The sequence below is a fragment of the Crassostrea angulata genome, chromosome 10 (genome assembly GCF_025612915.1).
Source record: "Crassostrea angulata isolate pt1a10 chromosome 10, ASM2561291v2, whole genome shotgun sequence".
NCBI classification, from domain to species: Eukaryota; Metazoa; Mollusca; class Bivalvia; order Ostreida; family Ostreidae; genus Magallana; species Magallana angulata.
This window is the reverse complement of record NC_069120.1, coordinates 6654849-6679027: the sequence shown is the minus strand read 5'-3', so window position 1 is coordinate 6679027 and position 24179 is coordinate 6654849. Positions and strand designations below refer to the sequence as shown.

General features: G+C 32.2%; 1 protein-coding gene across 2 annotated transcripts in view; it reads left to right on the top strand.

Annotated features, from left to right (window-relative positions):
* Window positions 1-24179, top strand: part of LOC128166502 (cadherin-23-like) — a 105811-nt gene that overhangs the window by 68080 nt on the left and 13552 nt on the right. For both annotated transcript variants that reach the window (XM_052831709.1, XM_052831707.1), the window contains 14 exons: window positions 1032-1204; window positions 1658-1785; window positions 2088-2181; window positions 3676-3803; window positions 5765-5899; window positions 8012-8192; window positions 8822-8958; window positions 14729-14944; window positions 15221-15325; window positions 15837-15956; window positions 16685-16864; window positions 18266-18524; window positions 20818-21093; window positions 21536-22186. In XM_052831709.1, the coding sequence (XP_052687669.1) occupies window positions 1032-1204; window positions 1658-1785; window positions 2088-2181; window positions 3676-3803; window positions 5765-5899; window positions 8012-8192; window positions 8822-8958; window positions 14729-14944; window positions 15221-15325; window positions 15837-15956; window positions 16685-16864; window positions 18266-18524; window positions 20818-21093; window positions 21536-22186 (2783 nt within the window). The remainder of the gene's footprint in view (window positions 1-1031; window positions 1205-1657; window positions 1786-2087; window positions 2182-3675; window positions 3804-5764; window positions 5900-8011; window positions 8193-8821; window positions 8959-14728; window positions 14945-15220; window positions 15326-15836; window positions 15957-16684; window positions 16865-18265; window positions 18525-20817; window positions 21094-21535; window positions 22187-24179) is intronic.

The following is a 24179-nucleotide window of genomic DNA, read 5'->3' as shown; positions in this document are numbered from 1 at the left end:
GGAAAATGATTTTTAAAGATTATTAAAAATTTTCATTACATAATGTTTACTGGTACTGTACCAGTTAACGGCGAAACTGAGAGTTCAGGTTAGTAGCATGCGACTATCTATTCACTTTAAGCATTAGGAAAGTGACATAATAAGTTTAAATAATTTATATAATCTAACAATTGGATAAGTAAGGAGTTCGTCATTTAAAGTTCTACTCAAAAATATCAAGAAATAAGTAAATACTTTAAAAAAATTGTATATCCGATGTTGCAATGGCCATTGTACGAGCTCATTGTTATACTGATGCATTATTATACACAATGAAACCTGGCTACATTTTCATTTTAAATGATCTGACTCTCTGAAAAATAGATGTAAGAAACGAATTTTATTTTTGAATATTAATACTTGATGCTTCATTCGGCATATTTGGAATGAAAAGTATTAGCTAACATGCTTCATCAGATACTGATGTATATAAGTATTAAAGTATATCCCATTTGTTCACTGATTTTTTTTAATCAATTTTAATGAACATACACATCTGTTACATTACAGTAAACGTATAAGTACAATTTAAGGGAGAATTTCAAGATTTACAAGAAATTGACAATGACAGAAAACATATTCCTTATATTGATTCATATTTAAATCTTACGTATTTTGTCAGTTTGAAATTTCGAACACATTCCTTAATTTTTCAACGTCATCATAGGGATACTTAATATCATTTGTCATGCAAAATCTCCACCGACTTGTAGTTTTAGCTGCGCTATTTATCGTGACAAAGTAGAGGCAATATTTCAAAACAATTTTTTTTCTAATGAAATGATATCTCGTTTGAACCCAGACATAGTTGAGAATATTGAAGATTTTAGTTTTGGTGGGGGGTATGCTGCATATATGTTTATGCTGCATAAACATATAGCCTAATGCTATCGCGTAACGAATCTTAAATCATGAAATTTGTTTCATAAGTGCATTTTACATGTAATGATGACTGCTTGATGATGCTGAAGAAATGTTATTACTTATTACAGTACATGTACTCTGTCTATCATTGTGGAGGACGTTGATGACACACCTCCAACGTTTCAAAAGACTATGTATAATTTCCATGTGTCTGAAAACCAGCCTGCAGGGACTCTAGTTGGTCAAGTGAAGGCAGAGGATAAAGATTCTAGCTCTCTTAATTACCAACTGAAAACTAGTGGCAAGTGTTATTTTTCTCAATTTAACCTTATAACCCCTTTTATATATATATATATATATATATATATATATATATATATATATATATATATATATATATATATATATATATATATATATATATGTGTTATCTGCTATACACATTGTAAATATACCTGATTCCAGTTTAATTTTAACACTGTCTTTGAGAATAAATGTTAGAAAAATTAAACTTCATTTAACTTTAAAACTGACAGTATAGGTAATTATTGTATTTCACAAATGTTTATTAAAAGCTTTCTGGAGTTTAGAAATTTTATGTCAATTCTAGAAAGCAATGAATATTTTTTACGTATACCTATATACCTATATTTATATGAAATAAATTGTATCTTTTCGTGAATTCATACATACATAGTTGAATACAGGGATATTAAAGTAAGGTTTTCATTACTCTTCATCTTTATAACTTCAGATCAGAACCAGCCTTTTCAGTTGAATGCCAAGACTGGGCAGATAACTACAAAACTGTCTTTAGATAGAGAGAAAATATCAAATTATTCATTACATGTAGCGGTACATGACAACCATGGAAATAAAGCAGTAAGATAAAAGTTTCTTTTTAAATGACAGCCTGTTTCTAGTACCAGCCAAGAGTCAATATAACCAGCCTAATTCTTTATGCTTATCATACTTAACACTGTTCCTGGTGAATGATTGCTTTATTCAAGTATTTAAAATTAAAAAACTGACCTAATATCTACGTGTATATTGATTTGATTAATGGACACAATGGATGTTTATTTGGCTGTTTTAATTAATTGAAATAAGTGTAAAATGTTCTTCTAGATATTCATTGGAACTTGATTAAGAAATGAAAATAATGACAAAGTTTTTCAATGCAGACAAATAGAGCCATAGTTAATGTAACTGTGCTGGATGTCAATGATAATAGTCCAAACTTTACTGGCACAATATTGAAGTACAACACCTCTGAAGGTAGGTGTACATTTCAGACCTTATTAGAAATTCAGATTGGGGTTCATGTTGATTGCACAATGATGAATACTTGTGTTGCAAGCATTACGGCAGAATTATTGTGTCGACAGTGTAGAGAAAATGATTAAAAGGAATAGAAAGTCTTGATATGTATCAGAATAGCACACTAATGTGTTGAAGGTGTCGAAAGAATCATTAGGTTATTTGTACAAGGACAAAATCATTGGTTGACAATGTAAACAATAGGATGATTATGTTGACTATGCAAAATATTAATTTTGTTGACAGTTTAAATACAAATTAACATTTGACGATCTCAGGACCTATTGATGATACTTTTGACAGCGGAGATACTCTTATTATGCTTGTGGTTTGTTTGAAAATGATAATTGTAATTCTACATTTAATGTGCTTTAGTTATAATTCTGTCATTTATTTGGTCAATAAATGACACAATCACTCATTGGATAGTCAGGTGTTTTCTTCTGGAATTCATGCAACAAGAACAAGCTGCGGAAAAGGCATTCAACATTGTACTGCTTTTAGAATTCTCAGTATGAAAAAGTTGTGAATATAAATAAATGTTGTTGACAGTTTAAATACAAATTAACATTTGACGATCGCAGGACCTATTGATGATACTTTTGACAGCGGAGATACTCTTATTATGCTTGTGGTTTGTTTGAAAATGATAATTGTAATTCTACATTTAATGTGCTTTAGTTATAATTCTGTCATTTATTTGGTCAATAAATGACACAATCACTCATTGGATAGTCAGGTGTTTTCTTCTGGAATTCATGCAACAAGAACAAGCTGCGGAAAAGGCATTCAACATTGTACTGCTTTTAGAATTCTCAGTATGAAAAAGTTGTGAATATAAATAAATGTTGTTGACAGTTTAAATACAAATTAACATTTGACGATCGCAGGACCTATTGATGATACTTTTGACAGCGGAGATACTCTTATTATGCTTGTGGTTTGTTTGAAAATAGAAAGTGTAGACAGTTTAAGAGGACTCGATGGTCCTGATTATTTTTAGACTGTATTGATCTCCTTTTGAAAGAGAGCTCTGAGTAAAATAAAATACGAAAGTACCCAAATGTTAAAGGTAACATTTATGGAGTTTTCCTTTACTAATAATAGTTTAAAGCTAAACAAATCATAACTGTAAGTTTCAGGCAGATTTGATGATTCATTTGTTGACCATCGAGCCTCCTTTAATGCAGAATATATTTTGTTGACAGAGTAAATACCATTAATTCACATTGGAGAGATAGATTAGAAAATTGTGTTGATTTAATATGATTATTTTGACAGAGTTAAGGCATTGCAAGTCATATGAGCATGACAGTTTGATTCTTTCGCATTTGCTGCGTGCTGAAGATCATAAAGTCTAATAAAAATATTGATACATGTTTTATGTAATTCTCAAATCTTTAACATTGATACAAAAAGCGTTTCATTAACTAGTATTTCAATGTTTATTAGGAAGTACAAGTAAAAACCTGAAAATTAGTTTTACTGCAACTGACTTGGATATTGGAAATAACGGGAATGTTACCTATACAATGAGAGATAATTATGATCGTCTGTTCAAAATGAATTCTACAGACCCAGTAAGTATAAAGAATGAAAGTTGTTTTTTTATGAAATGCATGTAATTGTAACTATACAAATGAATATGGGTAGATTTTTATATCTATTAATCACAAATGGTTATTAATATGACGAAAATTAACAAGGCATACATTATTTTTACCCTTTATAATGTAATCAGAAAAAAATTCTTATACAAAGATTTTTTACTATGTTTTTATTATAGTATAAAGTAATATGAGCTTTACCGTCGGTAAAATCAGTGTGAAATTGTAATTTATTATTTGAATCACAAGTTGTTTTATTTATAAACTTCTTTTAGTCATAATTTTGTGGGAAAAGCAATCAAAAGGCCTTGATTAAAAAAAATTTATAGTCATACTGTAAAAAAATTAGTTGCTTTATTTTTTGTTCTTATTCATTGGTTATACCAAATATTAAAATAAAAAACATTTATAAATTAAAACTCATAAGTAGAAATTGATTGACCTGCATATGCGTAACAGACTTAACTTAGTTATTTTAATTAAGGCGAATCAGATATACAGTGAAGTGAAGGGAAGAGGGGTTTGACGTTTAGCAGTGAAACATAAAATTACTTTAAATGTATAAAATCTGGTCACAAGTTAACTACCTATTGCGCACAAGTCTGGTCATTGCCGTATAATCATCAAATCCAATCAAAACCGTTATTCTAATAATAATTCTGATATTAACAACACGTGTTTACCTTACAATTTATAAATGATTATATCCCTAAACAGATGTTATATACAACAAATACAAACACTTCTACAATGATTTTGATTGTCTAAAAACAAGACTAAATAAATATGACATAACTTGATTAGTTTGGACCGATATTTATTATAATATATGCTGCATTATTGATGTCTTTGTAGAGGCTTTAAAAGTGAGTTTTGTTCTGGTTTGCATCACATACAACCCTGTCTTTTCAATAAATAAAAATAACTGTATCGGTACTATAGAGGATATGTATTTGAAGATATCAAGCAGATATGACAATACTACATATCACGTGACTTCACTGCCAAATTTAACTCTGGGGTTACTTGCAAATAATGTATTCGCATTAATGAAAATTAAAAGCAAATAAAGTGGGACGGAGCTAAAGGTCAACGGGTATTCAATAAAAACAGTATACATCTATCATAAATAATGATTTATATCTCCCATGTTATTGTTTTATATTGGGTAAGAAAGAGATTATATAAGAGTATATACGTATGTCATAGATTCAATTTGTACATACTAAAAAACCATGGAATCTGGTGAATTCAAAATGGGGTGACAGAGTAGATGGACGTAAAAAACACGGGGCGAGAATAATTATGTATGCAGTATCTTTTATATAAATTGTTTTATGAAATACACTGTTAAGATAATTTAATCAGCCTTGTGTTCTTTCCAAGCCAATTTTAAAAAAGCCATCCTAAAATATTGAACATTGATTGAATATGCTTGAATATGCGCTATTTAACCCGTACAGCATAAAAATACAAACTTTTTTCCATTAAAAAGCAGTTTATTCGCGAAAGTAACGCGTTTATTCGCAAAAGTTTTGCAATTTTTGCAAACTTAACGCTTGTATTCACAAACGTTTCGCATTCTTTGGCGAAAGCTAAATTTTATTTTTAAATGCTAGTTATTTTTTTAAAGGTGGTTTTTATTTTTATTTAATGCCATCATGAACTTCTAAACCTGCCTGAAAGTGATATAAACTTCGAACAACCATGTTTTTTTTACTCATTTACTAAACTTTACTTATTTGAAAAACATTTCTTAGATATTCTGAAAAACTCAAATCTTTTCTATAAAATAAAATATTGCTTACTGCTATTGTATATATATATATATTATATATTATAAGGAGAGGAACTTGTAAGTTGTTAGAACTTGTTTCTGATCCTTTTGTTTAGTCAAAAAAATATGTTCAAAACAAAACTATTGTTTTATACAGGGTGTGATTTTGATAGTAAAGGAACTTAGACATGATGCAAAGGGAATTCCTATTAATTCTGATGGGAAGGCAGTTTATACCTTAAATGTAGTGGCAACAGACCATGGTGAACCTCAACTGTCATCAATAGCAATGGTAATAACCATAAAATGAGAAGAGTTCTAAGTTACAATCAACAAAAAATTCTTGGAATGCCAAGGAATAATTACAGATTTCAGTAACATGTATCATTAAAAACATATTGTTTGTTAACAAGGGGTAATAGTAGTCCCCATTCATCATTAAGGGGTGTGTGCGGCCATCTTGTACATTTGAGGATAAGAATGTAAACATTTCTTGAACTGGCTTGTTTCTGGCCAAAAAGGTTGCCAAAAGATAGAAAAACAATAAATACGAAGTCCTACATGTCATTTTGTTTGAAAAGTATGCATACAAGAACGAGACATTGCCTTTTTAATCACTCAGAACAGCTGTCCAACTGCGCAGCTCCAAACTTATTTTTAAGATGTATTATATGGATATTCTATTTTCTTGCTTGAAGGGGTATGGTCACGATTTTGATAAAATTTATTTTTTTCCATTTTTATTGTTGACAATGCTTGAGTAATGCATTTCTAATAATCAACTAAAATTCGAGTTATGCGCAGTAAAGAGCAAGATAAACAATTCTTCGTTATATAAACAAGGCCCATGCCATGTTTTTAGCTCACCTGAGCCAAAGGCTCAAGTGCGCTTTTCTGATCACAATTTGTCTGTTGTCTGTCGTTGTCGTCGTTGTTGTCGTCGTCGTTGTTGTAAACTTTTCACAATTTCATCTTCTTATCAAGAACCACTGAGCAGATTTCAACCAAATTTGGCACAAAGCACCACTAGGTAAAGGGGATTCAAGTTTGTTCAAATGAAGGGCCACGCCCTCTTTAAAGGGGAGATAATTGAGAATTATTGAAAGTTTGTTGGTATTTTTCAAAAATTTTCTTCTCAAAAACTATTCGGCCTGAAAAGCTTAAACTTGTGTGGAGGCATCATCAGGTAGTGTAGATTCAAGTTTGTTCAAATCATGGTCCCCGGGGGTAGGGTGGGGCCACAAGAGGGGGGTCAAGTTTTACATAGGAATATATAGAGAAAATCTTTAAAAATCTTCTTCCAAAAACTATTAGGCAAGGAAAGCTCAAATTTGAGTGGAAGCATCATCAAATAGTGTAGATTCAAGTTTGTTCAAATCATGGTCCCCGGCGATAGGGTTGGGCTACAATTGGGGGATCAAGTTTTACATAGGAATATGTAGAGAAAATCTAGAGAAAAAAATATTCTGGGAAAGTTTTCGGTCCAAAACTCAGTACTTAGTGTGAAAGCACATGTTATGCAGATTTATGTTTGATGAAACCATGATTCCCTAGAGAAAAGTGGGGCCACGAAATGGAAGGGGGGTATATAGGAATAGAGAAAAAATCGTCTTACAGTTACAACAGCAAAAGGGGCTTGGTATTTACCAAAAAATAAGAGGTGGATAAAATTGGCAGATTTTCATTTTTTTTTAGCAAAATCTATTGTACTCAGTTGTCAGGATATTTTGATACTGTAATGCTAATTTGGTCAGAATTAATGCAATTGTTGCTCAGGTGAGCGATGTGGCCCCTGGGCCTCTTGTTTGTTAACGTTGCTTCAATATACCAGTAAAAGTTCTTTCAAACTGATTTTCCTATCTGCTAATTTCTTTTGAACATATAAAACCAGTTCCTATCATTTGAACATTCATTTAGGTCTAAACCAGGAATTTTCAAAATGAAAATAAAAACATGATCTGACCTTTGTTTACATAAGAAAGAACTGTGAGATCTTTATCTTGCTTATAACTCGATGACTCGCGCTCAAATTTTGGTTGATTATTAGAAATACCTCACTGAAGCATTGTTAACATTAAAAACGGAATAATAAATCTCAATCAAAATCGTGACCATGCCCCCTGAGCTTAAAAAGGCTATTAAAACAGTTGCTGGGGTCAGAATTGGTTTATGATATTGGGATCAGTACAGTAATTCAATTGTTATTTGCAGTATTACAGTCCACATAAGAAGGGCCTAAATACCATGCATTCATATCACTTTAATCAATCTTTTCAGTAGTAAAAAATTTAAAATTAGTATAGCATATAAAATAGAATAGCTTCATCTATAATTCCAGAAATTTTAAATGACGTTTAATCTGGAGAATATTACAAATCTAATCTGTCAACGTTTTGCTTTTTAGATAAATATTTATGTGTCAGACGTCAATGACTGCAGTCCAGAGTTTGAAAAATTAAACATGACAGCAACTATAATGGAGGGAAGTGAAAAAGGCTTCTCTGTCTACAGGGTAACAGCAACTGACTGTGACTATGATCCACAGAATAGAAACTTAACTTACAGCATAAATGGCACCGATAAAGGTAAACATAATATTACTTACTACAATATATATATATATGGGTCATGGTGAGACAAGAAATGCGATAATGTATTACAACAGACATGAGGTAAGACATGAAATACAATACTAAAACAGTAATCGGGTGATTAAGGTTACCTTTGATATACAATACAACATAAATCAAAGTAAGCTGTGGCAAGAAATATAGCAAGTACTGATCAAAAGGTTATGTATTGATTGCAGTAATACATGCTACACAATAAAACATGTTCAATGTTATCTATGAAATAAAATGTAATCAACAAAAATGCGAGACATAAAGTACATCACATACAATAAAACAAGTAATTCGAAATAAATCAATTTAATACGCATTGTTAAAATTAAGACATTAAACACATACTAGTAACAGGCATTGCTGAAATTAAGACGTCATGATATGATTTGTTGAAAAAAGAAATCAGACATAACTTTTATACGTAAAATCTGACTTTTAGGTGACATTTTTTGTCAATGGTTTATAAATGGACTATTGCTTTCACCTGCATAGGAACTACCAATCGAAACCCTTTTATTTGTTAACGTAGTAATAAACTTTATCTTTAAAAAGAGTTTCAACCTCTGACGGTATGGTATGCCTTTGTTTAGATTACTTCAGCATTAAGAAAGAAGTACGTGGTGACATGCAGGATGGAATTGTCAAGCTTACGAAGCCTATCAGTGTTATCAACAAAGAAATATATAAAGTCAACGTGACTGTCACAGATGGGAAAAACTCTAATCAGGTAAAATACAATAACTGTGAATTACAATACTGTATGCATTCATATCGTGGCCATTGAAGGAGTCAATTTACAATCTTGGACAATAATTATTCATTTTACTTGGGTGCTTACAGATGCATTTAAATAAAGTTTAGTTGGATGAATTGATTGTGTTTATAGTTGCCTTAATGACCTTGTTATATGAACTTACTTTTGATAATATATTTTTGGGAGTTGATTTTAATCAACTCTCCTATGCAGTTACTCAGGCAAACCGAAAGTAAAACAGTGTTTGGGCCTAAGCACAATTCAACACCACTGAAAACATTTAGTTCTAATCAATAAATTCGATGTAATGAGTTCTTAAGTACGGAAGCCCATTGGTGCCACGTAAGAAAAATATTTTATCTGGCGGCCGCCAGATAATTATTTGGCGGCCGCCACTTATTATCTGGCGGCCGCCACATAATTTTCTGGCGGCCGCCACATAATTTTCTGGCGGCCGCCACATAATTATTTGGCGGCCGCCAGATAAAACCTGGCTTCCTGATGCGTGCGCATGTTTTAATGGGAGCTTTTTAGGGAGTTGTGGATACACTCTAATTTATTAGTTTTATTAATTATTTCTGAAACTTGACATTAAATATCAATTGCAGAGCGTAGGATTTTGAAAAACTGGTTGAGTTGAATGTATAGAAGACTTTGTTGATAGAATCTAGAATGAATTTTATATTACTTTGTGCCTTGTATTATACATGTATGTTGTATAAAACATGGTATTTTAGAGTTGATTCTGAACTTTTAAAACTGAACTAAACATCCGTTCAGGAAATCTTAACATTAAAAAACCTTATCTTGAGAGGAATTTTATGTAAACATGTATAAGTAAAGGAACGCACTGCCTTCTATATGTTTTAATTTTGGTATAAGAATTTACCAACGCAGATTAAAGTCAGCTTTATTGACCACGACAGCTAGTACAGGCAATATTATCACGAGAGCAGATCCATCTATGACTTTATAAGGATAAACTAGGATAAGTGTTTACTAGCATTCGTGGGCATAAAAATGAAACTATTTAACTGACTGTGTTGTTAAACTTTTATTCCAAATCACATGAAAGGCAGTACAATAAAAAGACCGCGATCGGCCAGTCTCTCTGGGTAAATCAAAGTACTGAGAGTACTGAAAGGCGGGGTCTTGAAAGTTTGAATGTGTAATTGTTCACGTTTTCCTCCGGTATGTTCCAAAAATTATGAGTTTGAATTAGTTGTTTCAATCTACATGTAGTATGCTAAAGTTCAGCTTTTTGCAATTGCCTGATACTTTGTCATAATTTTGCTAAATCCCGACCGGGACTGTTCTTCATAGTTGTAGAAAATTGACACAACGGTATGTTATGTAAAATAAGACCCCAAGAAAATTTTTAAAAAACTACAACTAACCGGAAAAATCAAAGCAACTATATTTAGGTATATAATTTAAATCGTTATATTTATATATTTTGTGATCGAAGGGAAAATCTATAAGTTGGACGGTATCTGTTATACAAGGTTTATGGAAACTCCGAAAACTCTCAAACTGTTGAATTACCGAACAAAGTTAACATTTGTATACCGATAACAAACACAGGCTTCTAACGTTAGAAATATTTCTTTTTTACAATAAGATTATTCCAAGTACTATAACAATAACAAAAAATTGTCGCAGTAGCCATTTTGATTTTTTCGACCTTCTATATTGTACCTGTCATGATTTTTTTGGCAGCGATTCATATAAAATTAATAGGTAAAAAATAAATTCGTTCGCCACTTACTACTTTTTTGTGTCAACTCGTGCATCATTTACACGAATCACGATACAACCGATTCTGAAATTTCATTAAAAATCATACTCCAAATGCAGTCATCTGCTTTTCAAATCGATAAAACAAGAAAATGGAGACCAAACGTGAATGAATCACGTCATATTCTTGTAAGCAAAATCTATATAGATTATACATTTTTGGTGACCAATAGATTAATTGATATATACAATCTTATCGATTGAAGAACCAAGTTAAATGTTAATGTTCATGTTGTCCGGCTTAGTTGGAATATACAATCATGTAATTTGTTTTAATGTTATGAGACATTTTCTATACTTTATAACGGGCAAAACCAGTCATATTCATGATTTAAAAGATTTCTTCATCAATATCTTAATGCCTCTCATCAGAAACTCAGCTGATCTTTCTCCCATTGATAAATATCTCGCACCAATATTAGACCTATGAATTCAGAGATAACGCATGGTTGTTATGTTTTAAATCTTTAATTTATTGTGTGGTAGTACATGTAAATGAATAGGACTTATTTCAATTTTAAGAAGATAATCAAAGTACTGAAGTACTGTCGGGAGTTGATTTTATCGATTATTATCAATTCTAAAATCAACGTTATGTTATTTTGCATGGCAAGTAGTTTCTAATCTGTATTTGAATTACGCACGTGTATTTAAATTACGCACAGTTTTATAATATGAATTAGTTATGTTTACATGCGAGATAAATTTGTTGACATGCAACTTATAAGTTGCATGTCAACAATTTTTATCTTGCATGTTTACATAACTAAATTGCATGTTGACATAAAGAAGTTGCATGTTAATATAAAGAAGTTGCATGTTGACATCAATAGGTAGCATATCTAGCATCTTGGATGTCACATGCTGGCGATATTTGAGATTTTTTATAACTCTTATTTGATTGCAGTTTTCTTGCATGTCAACATAGTTATGTTGCATGTTGACATAACTATCTTGCATGTCAACATATTTATCTTGTATGTCAACAAATTAAGAGAAAACTAACTTGCACACAGGGGGCAGAGATATGCCACCATATACTACCGCGCGTTACTCAATTTGTATGCACACACCGCTGCAGTTATGAGAGTGTATACTTTAAAAATCATGATTCAATGCTATAGTAAATATCGTGACCAAGCACCTGTTACCTAGCTTTCTCACCTTTGGCTGTCTTCGACGCTTATTTTTTGGTTTACTTTAATGATTTGTTTTCACTGAACATTGTCGTTTATATAGTCTATTATATAAATTTGATAGCACACAGTAGAGAAATTGAACAGACCTAAACTTCAAAGGTCTGGAAATATTTTAAAAGAACTGAAGATTCAAAAATCGTAAAATATCAGCTGTGCGAGTAAACTAGCTTATTCTATACGGGGGGGGGGGGGGGGGGACGACAAACATGTTAAATCACAATTGTCTTAAACATACATTGTAAGGAGGAATTTCTACAAAAGTGACCAAGTTGTTACAGTTCTCAATGTACTTGTTCAGATTTATTTACACTCTTAACGAGTACCCGGGTACTCGATCGGAAAAACGTCCAAGTAACCGAGTACTAAAAATTAACCAATTTGTCATCCCTACTAAAAATGGTTGTTTTGATTTTCCCGGTAAGTTGTAGTTTTCTAAAAATTTTCTTGGGGTCTTATTTTACATAATATACCGTTGTGTCAATTTTCTACAATTATGAAGAACAGTCCCGGTCGGGATTTAGCAAAATTATGACAAAGTATCAGGCAATTACAAAAGGCAGAACTTTAGCATACTACATGTAGATTGAAACAACTAATTCAAGCTCATAATTTTTGGAACATAACGGAGGAAAACGTAAACAATTACAAATTCAAACTTTCAAGATCCCGCCTTTCAGTACTCTCAGTACTTTGATTTACCCAGAGAGACTGTGGCCGATCGCGGTCTTTTTATTGTACTGCCTTTCATGTGATTTGGAATAAAGGTTTAACAACACAGTCAGTTAAATAGTTTCATTTTTATGGCCACGAATGCTAGTTCACACTTATCATTGTTTATCCTTATAAAGTCATAGATGGATCTGCTCTCGTGATAATATTGCCTGTACTAGCTGTCGTGGTCAATAAAGCTGACTTTAATCTGCGTTGGTAAATTCTTATACCAAAATTAAAACATATAGAAGGCAGCGCGTTCCTTTACTTATACATGTTTACATAAAATTCCTCTTAAGTTAAGGTTTTTTAATGTTAAGATTTCCTGAACGGGTGTTTTCTTCAGTTTTAAAAGTTCAGAATCAACTCTAAAGTACCATGTTTTACAACATACATGTATAATACAAGGCACAAAGTAATATAAAATTCATTCTAGATTCTATCAACAAAGTCTTCTATACATTCAACTCAACCAGTTTTTCAAAATCCTAAGCTCTGCAATTGATATTTAATGTCAAGTTTCAGAAATAATTAATAAAACTAATAAATTAGAGTGTATCCACAACTCCCTAAAAAGCTCCCATTAAAACATGCGCACGCATCAGGAAGCCAGGTTTTATCTGGCGGCCGCCAAATAATTATGTGGCGGCCGCCAGATAATTATGTGGCGGCCGCCAGATAATAAGTGGCGGCCGCCAGAAAATTATATGGCGGCCGCCAGATAATAAGTGGCGGCCGCCAGAAAATTATATGGCGGCCGCCAGAAAATTATGTGGCGGCCGCCAGATAATAAGTGGCGGCCGCCAAATAATTATCTGGCGGCCGCCAGATAAAATATTTTTCATACGTGGCACCAACGGGCTTCCGTACTTAAGCATTGTTTTTCAAGGAAACTAATTTATAGATACCTCGTAAATAGTCAGATTTTAAATGGTACGAACAATTAAGATATTTTTTGAAGTCGTACATTTTGTGTATTCCTACCCCAGAGTTCAATATAGTCTCGTTCAACCAGACGCTCGGCTGTCTCCGTAAATTTCCGACAAGCAAAGAGTCTCTCTTGCTTATCGGAAATTAACGGATACAGCTGAGTCTGGTTGAACGAGACTAGAGTTTACTTTTGCTTGGATCCATACAATTTCTCATAACTATTTCGATCACTGATAGGAAGTTTGATGGACTAATTCTTTGAATATTGATATTGAATTTTCATGAAATTCCTGTATGAGAATTCATATTACAAAAAATGTGCGTAATTCACATACTTATAGGAATTTACTTGCCATATATGCAAAATAACTTATCGTTGATTTTAAATAAATAATAATCGATAAAATCAACTCCCGTCAGTAATTCAGTACTTTGATTTAAAGATAGCATCAATGTGGGTTCCTCTTTTAAGGTGGGATAACTCATATTGACAATAAATTATTTGATAATAAAAGATATAATGATAAATAAACTTTACATATGTCAAATGAGGGAAAAAAATTACAACAACAAAGATGAATATCTAAAAAAAAATAATTCAGTAATTAACAACAAAAGCCTTGACAAGATACGAAGTCGGGGTGTAGAGATCACAAGCCCGACACTTATTTTTATCCTTTATTGATCAAATATCAATTATCACAACTATCACATTAAATATCACAATCACAATCTACATGTCAACACATCGATCTTGATCTTTATCTTTATCATAATTGATTTAATAAAATGTATATTTTAATCTTGTATTAGTGTACTCAAGTTCATCAATGGTTAAATAAAATATGCGTGATGTTTTTTAATAAATGATTTTGCTTAGAAAAGTTTGACAACCATCACATCAAAAAAATAATATTATGTTCAAGAATCTAATTCACAATGTGGACTGTGTAAAGGAAAATTTTTACAGCAATTATATTAAAATTGAATTTAGCCCCAATCAAATGGAAAGGCTATCGACAATGATTGAAATTATTTTATATTTATCAGTAAACCTATTCATGTATCATTTGAAGCTAGAATATTTCCGTCTTCTTTTATTTCAGACTTTATTAACAGTAACAGTGAAGGATGTTAATGACCATGATCCAATATTCACCCAGAAAAAGTACAATTTCAACGTTTCAGAAAATGACAATGATGGGAACAGAACAATCAATGTATCCGTAGGCAAAATTATTGCAAACGACACGGACAAACATAGCTCCATAGTGTATAGAATTGTAACCTCTGATGTGGAAAGCCTGTTTAACGTGACACAAGTGAGATTTATGAGTTATATTTTTTTTCTTTACATGATTTAATATATGTGTAATTGTACAAAATATCTGTCTTGAGTATTTGGATTTTGCCTGTAGAACAACTAATGTTCACAGTTATTTATTATTTTACTCTTTACTGCATTGCAATACAAATATAAAGAGAAAAAGATACGGTGGTTTTTCATTTTCAACCTGTGAAAAAAACCTTCTGAGTAAAATAAATCTTTAGATCAAGGGCCTTATTATTATGCTGTATCCATGATTATTTTGTCCCAGGATGGTGTGATTCATTTAATTGGTGTGGTGGACCATGATAGTTGTTCCTCTCACCAGTTCTCATTCAGTGTGGTAGCAGAAGGTGGCGGCTCTCCAAAGAGGATGGTTAGGCGTTAAGAACATATTAGAATTCTGATGTCACATGAGTTATAGACTCCACTGTACTCCTATTATTTTGATAATTTCCAACCATTTAAGTGTTTGTACATTTATTTAAAATTATTTTAAAAAACAGTCTGAGAAAGTCCATATTATACAACTGCAATAGAATAAAATAAAAGCTGTAACACTTGGATTTATGTATGCACGTATTAATCTAGACAGCTTACAATCTCTTGAGACTTTTTAGAGTATAATTCTATAAGAATGCCAGAATATGATATGCTTACGTTACTGACTCTTTCTAGATGTATTTGGTAACATTTTCTTTTATAAAACTACTGAACTGCCTCAGGTAGTAAATCTTTTGGATGACATATTACATGTACTTTGTATAGTTCAAGTATGATGACTAAACAGGCTTTTAAATAAACAGAGAGAGAGAGGGAGAGAGAGAGAGAGAGAGAGAGAGAGAGAGAGAGAGAGAGAGATTAATCGTGTCTTGACTGTCTTTCAGAACTTTACTGAGGTGGTGGTGACTATCATTGATAAAAATGACAATTATCCCAAGTTTAAGGCAGTTTCATATGCTGGATCTATAAAGGAAAACTCACGAAATGGAACACCTGTCTTTATTGTAAGCACAATTTATACCACATTTTATAACACAAGCATTCTACTAGCTACTGAGGAAAAAATTGGCCAGTAGAGCAGCATTTTCTTACCATTTTTTTAATTAAGGAAAGCGCAGATTGAATACCATGTCATGTTTGTTAGATAATTAGGCAATCTATATCATTTATCAAAACAACTTTTACTACAATTATATAGACTAATTTATATCATATTTTAAAAATTTCAATTAAGAAAATTGTTGTGAAATATTTGCATAAAAAGTATCGGTTGGAAAGAAAAAAAAAGCAGTTGTAAACTCATATTTTATATTGCAATTTTGCAAGACAATTATATTAGTAGTTTGATATATAATGGTAAAAGTATATCAGTTAACCTTGATTAAGTTGATGAAGTAGTGAAAGCGTTTAGATGTTGCAGCTTGATGCAATCTATTTTCTTAAAGTGCTTGTTTAAACGTATGGTGTGTATAATGTATATTTTTTTTAAAAGACCATGATATGTATGTTTACATTGTTGATTTGGAATTCAGCATCATCTTTTTAATATGTGCTAGAAAGATTGAACTTAAGTCTAAATGTTTTACTTATACTGTATATAGTGTATATTTTATTTGTTAGAGTACTGTAATTACATTAAAAGTCAGCTTTCTTAGAATGAATGTTTAAGAAGGATTGAATTTTTGTGGTTGTAAAAAAATTAATTGATGCTTGATTTTGTTGGTATGTTTAGAACCCACCAATTAATGCCATAGATATGGACAGTGGTGACTTTGGAACTGAAGGAATAGTCTACTCGTTTGGTGAATTTGTTCCAGGTCTTCCTTTTACCATTGATCCAAAATCAGGAAACATCACAGTGAATGACTCAGCTAGATTAGACTGGGAAACAAAGAAGAAATACAATTTAACGGTAACAGCAACGTTTTACCGAGATCTATGCACAAACGATCTGTTCAACGATTTTCTTCCTACATTAGGACATAAGACCCAATTGCTTATTTAAATTTCTTTATCTATAAAATAGGCAATTATGTCGTACATGGTTTTTTTTTATTATAAAAAGAGCACTTACATACATTTTAAAGAGCATACATTTCCAAAGATATTTATATGAGCATAAATTTTAAAGAGTATTATTAGATATATTTATATGAGATGATACTTATACATGCTAAGTATAATTTTTCAGTTTTAAAACACATCACAAAAAGTAATGTTTGGAAGATTTTTTGCAAGCAGTATTTTTTTTTGCAATTACCTTGGATGTTTTTTTGAAGTGAAATTCAAGTGAGCCACATTTGGTTGTGTAATTTTTTATTACACTTTTTCCTCTGTGGACACTATGGTGGCATAGATCTGCCACCATTTGTCAGATAATTATGTTAACTTCTCATATGATAATGTCGACTTGTCAGATATTTATGTCAACTTGTCAGATCTTTATGTTGACTTGTCAGAAAATAACCATAGTGACTATAGAGACTCAACATTTTGTTGTCAAGGCGTGTTAGTGAAACTAACTGCCATTTACTTGTCATCATAATACCATATAAGTCGACATAAATATCTGACAAGTTTTCATAATCATCTGACAAGTCGACATAAAGATCTGACAAGTTAACATAATTATCTAACAGAAAAAATGATATGGCCACTAGTTTAAAGAAAATTATCATTCATATTGTACGTCGACTTGTCAGATAATGATGTTGTCTTGTCAGATGTTATGTCGTCTTGTCAAATAATTATGTCGACTTGTCAGATAATTATGTCGACTTGTCAAATAATTAAATCGACTTAAAAGATGATTATGTCGACTTGTCAGATCCTTATGTCGACTTGTCAGAAAATATTATTTCAAATGGATGGCACAAATTGGGCGTGGAAAAGTTAAAGTGTTGAATTCTTAACCACGTGAATAAGTGACAAGTCGACTTAAAGAACTGACAAGTGAACATAATTATCTGACAAGTCGACATCAAGATCTGACAAGTCGACATAATTATCTGACAATTGGTGGCAGATCTATGCCAACATAGTGTCCTGTTTGTTTATTCATTGACTTAATTTAGGTTATATTGATCATTGCATAACAAAAATATATCAAGAAATCTGCATGAGATGAAGCGAAAAATTATATCTTAAAACATTTGAACTTGTTAAAGTCAGTGAGTTGAAATTAAAAAGTAAAATGACTGCTATAATGTTAAGGTTCCCTTTTGAATGAATCACAAACCTGATTACCATATAATATGAATCATCTTAACAGATCAGACTATCATTTTCTCATTAAATTTACTTGGCTGTGTAGGTAGTTGTCAAAGATAATCGGGGAAAGAATGGCTATAAGAGCACCAATACAAGTGTAGAAATAACAGTGGAAGATATCAATGACAACTCACCGTACTTTGTTGACCCTGGCAACTACACTTTTTCAATACCAGAGGATGCTGAGTATGGTACCTCTGTTGGAAATGTAACAGCACGTGATAAAGACTTGAGCCCTGCACTCACTTATTCAATTGAGTCAGGGACTAATGGATACTTCCTTATGCCTACAAAAACCTCAGGTAATATGTTTGCTGAATGAATACAGTCAAGAGTTTACGGCTTAACTTCATAGCATTACAAAACCTAAGGTAATAAATTTACTTACTAAATTGATAGGTGTAGGGTCTTAAGAACTGGTTGGAAAAGTCTCTGGCAATATGTTTTCTAAATTCATGGTGTGGGTGATCAAGACTAACTACACACAGTAACTCCCTACCAAAATCATTCTAATTAGAGGGTGTTGGGTGAGATACTTTCTCTTTTTTGTTTGATATTTTAATTACTCATATTAACCCCTATTTGCCAACTTTAGTACAGTCTTTCATTATTGTGTTTGGGAGCTCTCATTCCCCTCTAAGTTAATTTTTAAACTTTTGAAAAACATATTCGAGGGGAAAGGGGGAGGGCAAATCCCCCACCCCTTGATTTGTGCAATAAATACAATCCACTTATAAGATAATATATAGTTAGGGAATGAACTTGTTCAACATACATTCAGCATCACCGTTTAATGAACTATTATAGCTAGTACTGTAGTACTTTATTTTAAAGTAACCATGATTTCTATGAGTCAGCTTTATCGATACAGTTTATTTACCTTCCTTAATAATGTAAAATAATCATAATCTACAACTATTAAAAAGTCGGCAATATGGATCCAGCTTTTCAGGTCACCTGAGTAAACTCGGGTGACCTATTGCTATCCGTTTTCGTCCGTCGTCGTACGTCGTGCGTTAACAATTTTACATTTTTAACTTCTTCTTAAAAACTACAAGGCTAATTGTTACCATTTTTGGTGTGAGGCATCTCTATGGTAAGAGGAATGTAAATTGTGAAATTCGTGGCTCTACCACCCCCGGGGCACCACAAGTGCAGCCAAATATGCTTTTAAAAAAAAGCCAAATTTTCAAAAATCTTCTCTCCCACACACGTGAGGAAAATACTGGTTGCATGGTTATAATGTCCATAAAGCCCTCTACCAAAATTGTGAAATTCATGGCCCCTGGGTCATGGCCATATAGTGAAATTGTAATAAATCTTAGAAAATCTTCTTCTCTACTCCCATATATACATGTATTTGTTAAAAACTAAATAACTGGTTATAATGTCAATAAAGCCCTCTACCAAAATTATGAAATTCATGACCCCTGTGTTAGGGGGTCAAGCTCTAGGGTTGGACCAATATGGCCATATAGTAAAAATGTATTAAATCTTTAAAAAATTTCTTCAATACTCCCAAACATGTGGGCAAACAAACTGAATAAATGGTTATGATGTCTACCTAAATTGTGAAATTCATGGCCCCTGGGTCAGGGGTTCAGGATACTGGGGGAGGGGGGATATGGCAATATAGTGTTAATGCATATAATGTTTTAAAATCTTTTTCTCTATTCTCACACATCTGTATAAAAAGTGACTTTATAATTATGTTCACAGGAAGTCCTCTACTTAAAATTTAAATTTCATGTCCCCTGGAGTATGGGTTTTGACTCTAGGGCAGGGCCAAAATGGATGTATAGGAGTTAGTGCATATAATGTTTAAAATTATCTTCTTTACTCTCACACACCTGAAAGGAAAACTGAATTCATTATTTGTAGAAAAGATCTTTTGTTTTTGGCCAAAATTATAAGTTTCATAGTTCTTTTTTGAAAGATTTCAGGCAGGGAGGTGGTCGTCATGACAAATTTATAATTTTTCTACTCCAGAATGAAACCTAATTAAATGAATATATGAGACTCCTCGACGCGTTTGTGTATGGGTTATATGCTACTCAGGTGACCGTTAAGGCCTATTGGCCTCCTGATCACATTTATAGCTGCATTTTTAAAACAGACCGACAAAGCTGACATTGAGGACTATAAATCGCTTTTTATAAACCAAACGATTTGATATATAGCTTGACTAAAATGTCTGTTTGAGGCTGTCATTTAGTCATTAATTATATTGCAGGCATAAAATGTATAATTTATCTTTATAACAATTTGTGTTTAGGACAGCTCAACAGTATTTATCACACCAACTTTGGAGATATAATATCTCTTTGATTCTTGATAAAGTGTAAAAAAAAAAAATTAATTGAATGTTAATTAGAAAATTATTCTAATATTTTTGTTTTAGATTGAAATATTAAACATTGACTAGTAAATTAAAATATAAAATAATTGAAATTGTATCTCTTTGCACAACTGGTATTAGTAAATACTGTTGATATCTAATAACTTTTAGTAGAATTGTAATTACCTTGTCAATAATAAATACTGTGATACTTCTACATTTGTATATTTTTGTTTTGAAAATGAGGTCTATTTTAGGAAACATTATTGTTGGCAAGAAACTGGACCGCGAGAAAAAGAGCAGCTATACATTGAATGTGACAGTCAGTGATCAGAAACACCTCGTTTCTACACAGGTTGTCATTAAGCTAACAGATGTAAATGACAACCCACCCAAGTTCAAAGACTCAATAGTGAAGATTACCGTGGTGGAAGAGAGCTATAACTATAACGATACCTACCCTAGGCTGATATATACACTAAATGCAACAGACCAGGATGAAGGAGATAATCAATATATTTACTACACCTCCGGTATTTTGAAATATTTGCTCATTTTCCATACTTTTCTTTGTGTATAAAGTGTATAAAACAATAAACTAGATGAGCAAAAAAACTCATTTCATTCTGGACTTCTACACATTCTAAAACTTTTTAATATGTTGAGTTCTTGGAGTAGTTCTCTGATTTAGTACTTATATTGTAATTTTGACGAATAAAGAATTACTAAAGGGACTTGATCAAAGGCTGTTTTTTTTTAGAGTTAAAAGTTCGGGGTCTGTATATAAATATTTTTGATATTTTGACATTGCAAAAAAGTATTACCCGACTTGTTTTAATATCATATGACTATTAGCCTTCGATCATTTTTTGAATTTTCACTGAAAAAGATAGAAATAACAATATCCTTCCTTCAATATATTTAGTATAAATATTGCTATGTTATAAATAATGTTTGTTTTTATTTTATTTTCAGACTCAAACATAACGCGATCGTTTAATTTATCAAGCGACGGAAGACTATATCTCAATAACAAGTTGGATCGAGACATATTGGACGGTGACAGTTACTCTTTACGTGTGTATGCAGTGGAGAAAGGGGGATCACCTGATAATACCTCTGCTACTGTAACAATTCAAGTGTTGGTGGAAGACATCAACGACAACTCCCCAATCTTCTACAATCAGGATGGAAAGAAGATAAACAACTTTACAGCCAGTGTACTGGAAATGTCCCCTGTTAACTCCATTATATTTGTCCCTGAGTGTCTTGATATAGACAAAGGAACTAATGGAACAAAAGGAATAACGTTTGCCTTACTCTGCCCAGTATTTGCTGGACGTGACTTGCTGGATATAAACACAAAATCAGGAATGGTCTACATCAAGGGTCAAATATCTTTAAATGTCTTGCTACAAAATGCAAATGAGAGTTCTTTAATACAAATAATAAATGGAAGTAATCATGCAGTGATAATTCCATACACTGTGACAGCCTCAGACAATGGACCACAACCTCTCTCCACCAATCTCACTCTCTATCTCACCGTGGAGAACATCAATGACAATGCCCCAGTATTCGAATATCATTTCTATAACTTCTCCATACCCGAAAATGCGACAGACAGTGAGTAATAATTAAGATTTTTTAACCACTTTGATCATTCAAATCTAGAATTGCTAAGCCCTAAATGAAAATAGATCTTCTGAATGTAAATAACTAACTTGTAAATGGAAATGGGAATTCTTAATTTGCATAAGTTTAACTAGATTCAGTTTTTGTTGAAACAATTATTTTACTGGTTGCTTTATATATATATATATATATATATATATATATATATATATATATATATATATATATATATATATATATAAAGTAAAAAAAAAAAAGAAAACACGAAAAACGTTCAATATAGCTTAAGCGCTTTCACTTTAAAATCTTCAGAAGCTATACAATGGTAACAAAAGCGGCTGCACGAACCACTGACAGAAGTGGCTATCAGCTGCTGACATTACAGGCGGGGGAGAATGTCCGATACAGTTACCATTATATAGCTTCTGAAGATTTTAAAATGAAAGCGCTTAAGCTATATTGAACGTTTTTCGTGTTTTCTTTTTAGCTCACCTGAGCTGAAAGCTCAAGTGAGCTATTCTGATCACATTTTGTCCGTTGTCCGTCTGTCCGTCTGTCCGTCCGTCCGTCTGTCCGTCTGTCCGTCTGTCCGTCTGTAAACTTTTTACATTTTGAACTTCTTCTCTAAAACTGCTTATCCAATGTCAACCAAATTTGGCACAAACCATCCTTATGGGAGGGCGAATATAAATTGCAAAAATTAAAGTCCGATCTGTATTCAAAGCGGAGAAAACCTTGAAACTGTAGAAAAAGGGGGGTGCATTTTTAAAAATCTTCTTCTCAAGAACTACCGAGGCAAATTAAACGTAGTTTAGCATAAATTATCCTTATGGGAAGGAAAATATAAATTGCAAAAATTAAGGGGTAATTTTGTTTCAAATCGAAGTTATTACGAAAATAATAATAAAGGAAAGGCCTGTTTCAATCGGGCGCGGCATCCGGTAAAATGGGTAGGCAAGACATGGCCTGGGCAAAACAAAAGATTGGCAGTTATTAATCTGCCAATCTCATTAAAATTTCAGGATATTTGATGGACTAGTATATTTGTATTCGCTGTAGATATTGCTGCAAAATAATGCGTATTTGGAATTGAAGATTGCCGATCTGCCCCGACATTTATTTTGCCACGGCCCGGGTTTGCATACCCATTTTACCAAGACTCGTATTCCATACTTCTAAATCGAGGTTCTTTGTTTAAAGCAGCCATGACATTAAACGAAAAAGGGTCGATCTGACTATGATGAATTTGCTTGTTGTGCAACAGTTCGCGTGTGAAGAGAAGTTTCTAAACATGAAAAATATATTGGTGCCGATTTTGTGAAGTAAATTGAGGCTTAATATTTCAATGCGTTGACAGTTTTCACACATGACGTTGGTGTTAGCTTGTTCTGATTTTCGTTTCGTTTTCATTATTCATGCTTTGTAACCTGGAAACTATCGTTTGTATTTCGTGATTTTTACGTATCAAATCAATCAGAGACCTCGGTAAATCAAACAGTTACGTTAACTGTTTACCTGCGCCAATTAAGCAAAATCTGATGTAGGGGTACTGAAATACAATTCATTCTATCGGTAATTCGGCATTATCTTTTGCGTAATGGTAGATTAATGCAATAGGTTTTGTTGAGATGCTCGGCATTTTCTCTAGTTTATTCAGTTTAAATAGAGTTTGATATCGCTTACGGAAATATGTAGGTATATCCATGTATATATATATATATGATTCATTTCGAAAAAATAAATTGTGTTCTTTATTTGTTATACATGTAGTGCATGTTGTTTACAATTTCTATTTACTAACCATATTTGAGTGTTAAGCTTCGAATTATAAGCAAGATACAGAGATTTGCTCACAATTCTATGTTTGTAAACAGATCTTAACTCTTTAGAAATCTTCTTCTCAGAAACTAATCGGCCAGGAAAGCTGAAACTTGTGTGGAAGCATCCTCAGGTAGTGTAGATTCAAAGATGTGAAAATCATGAC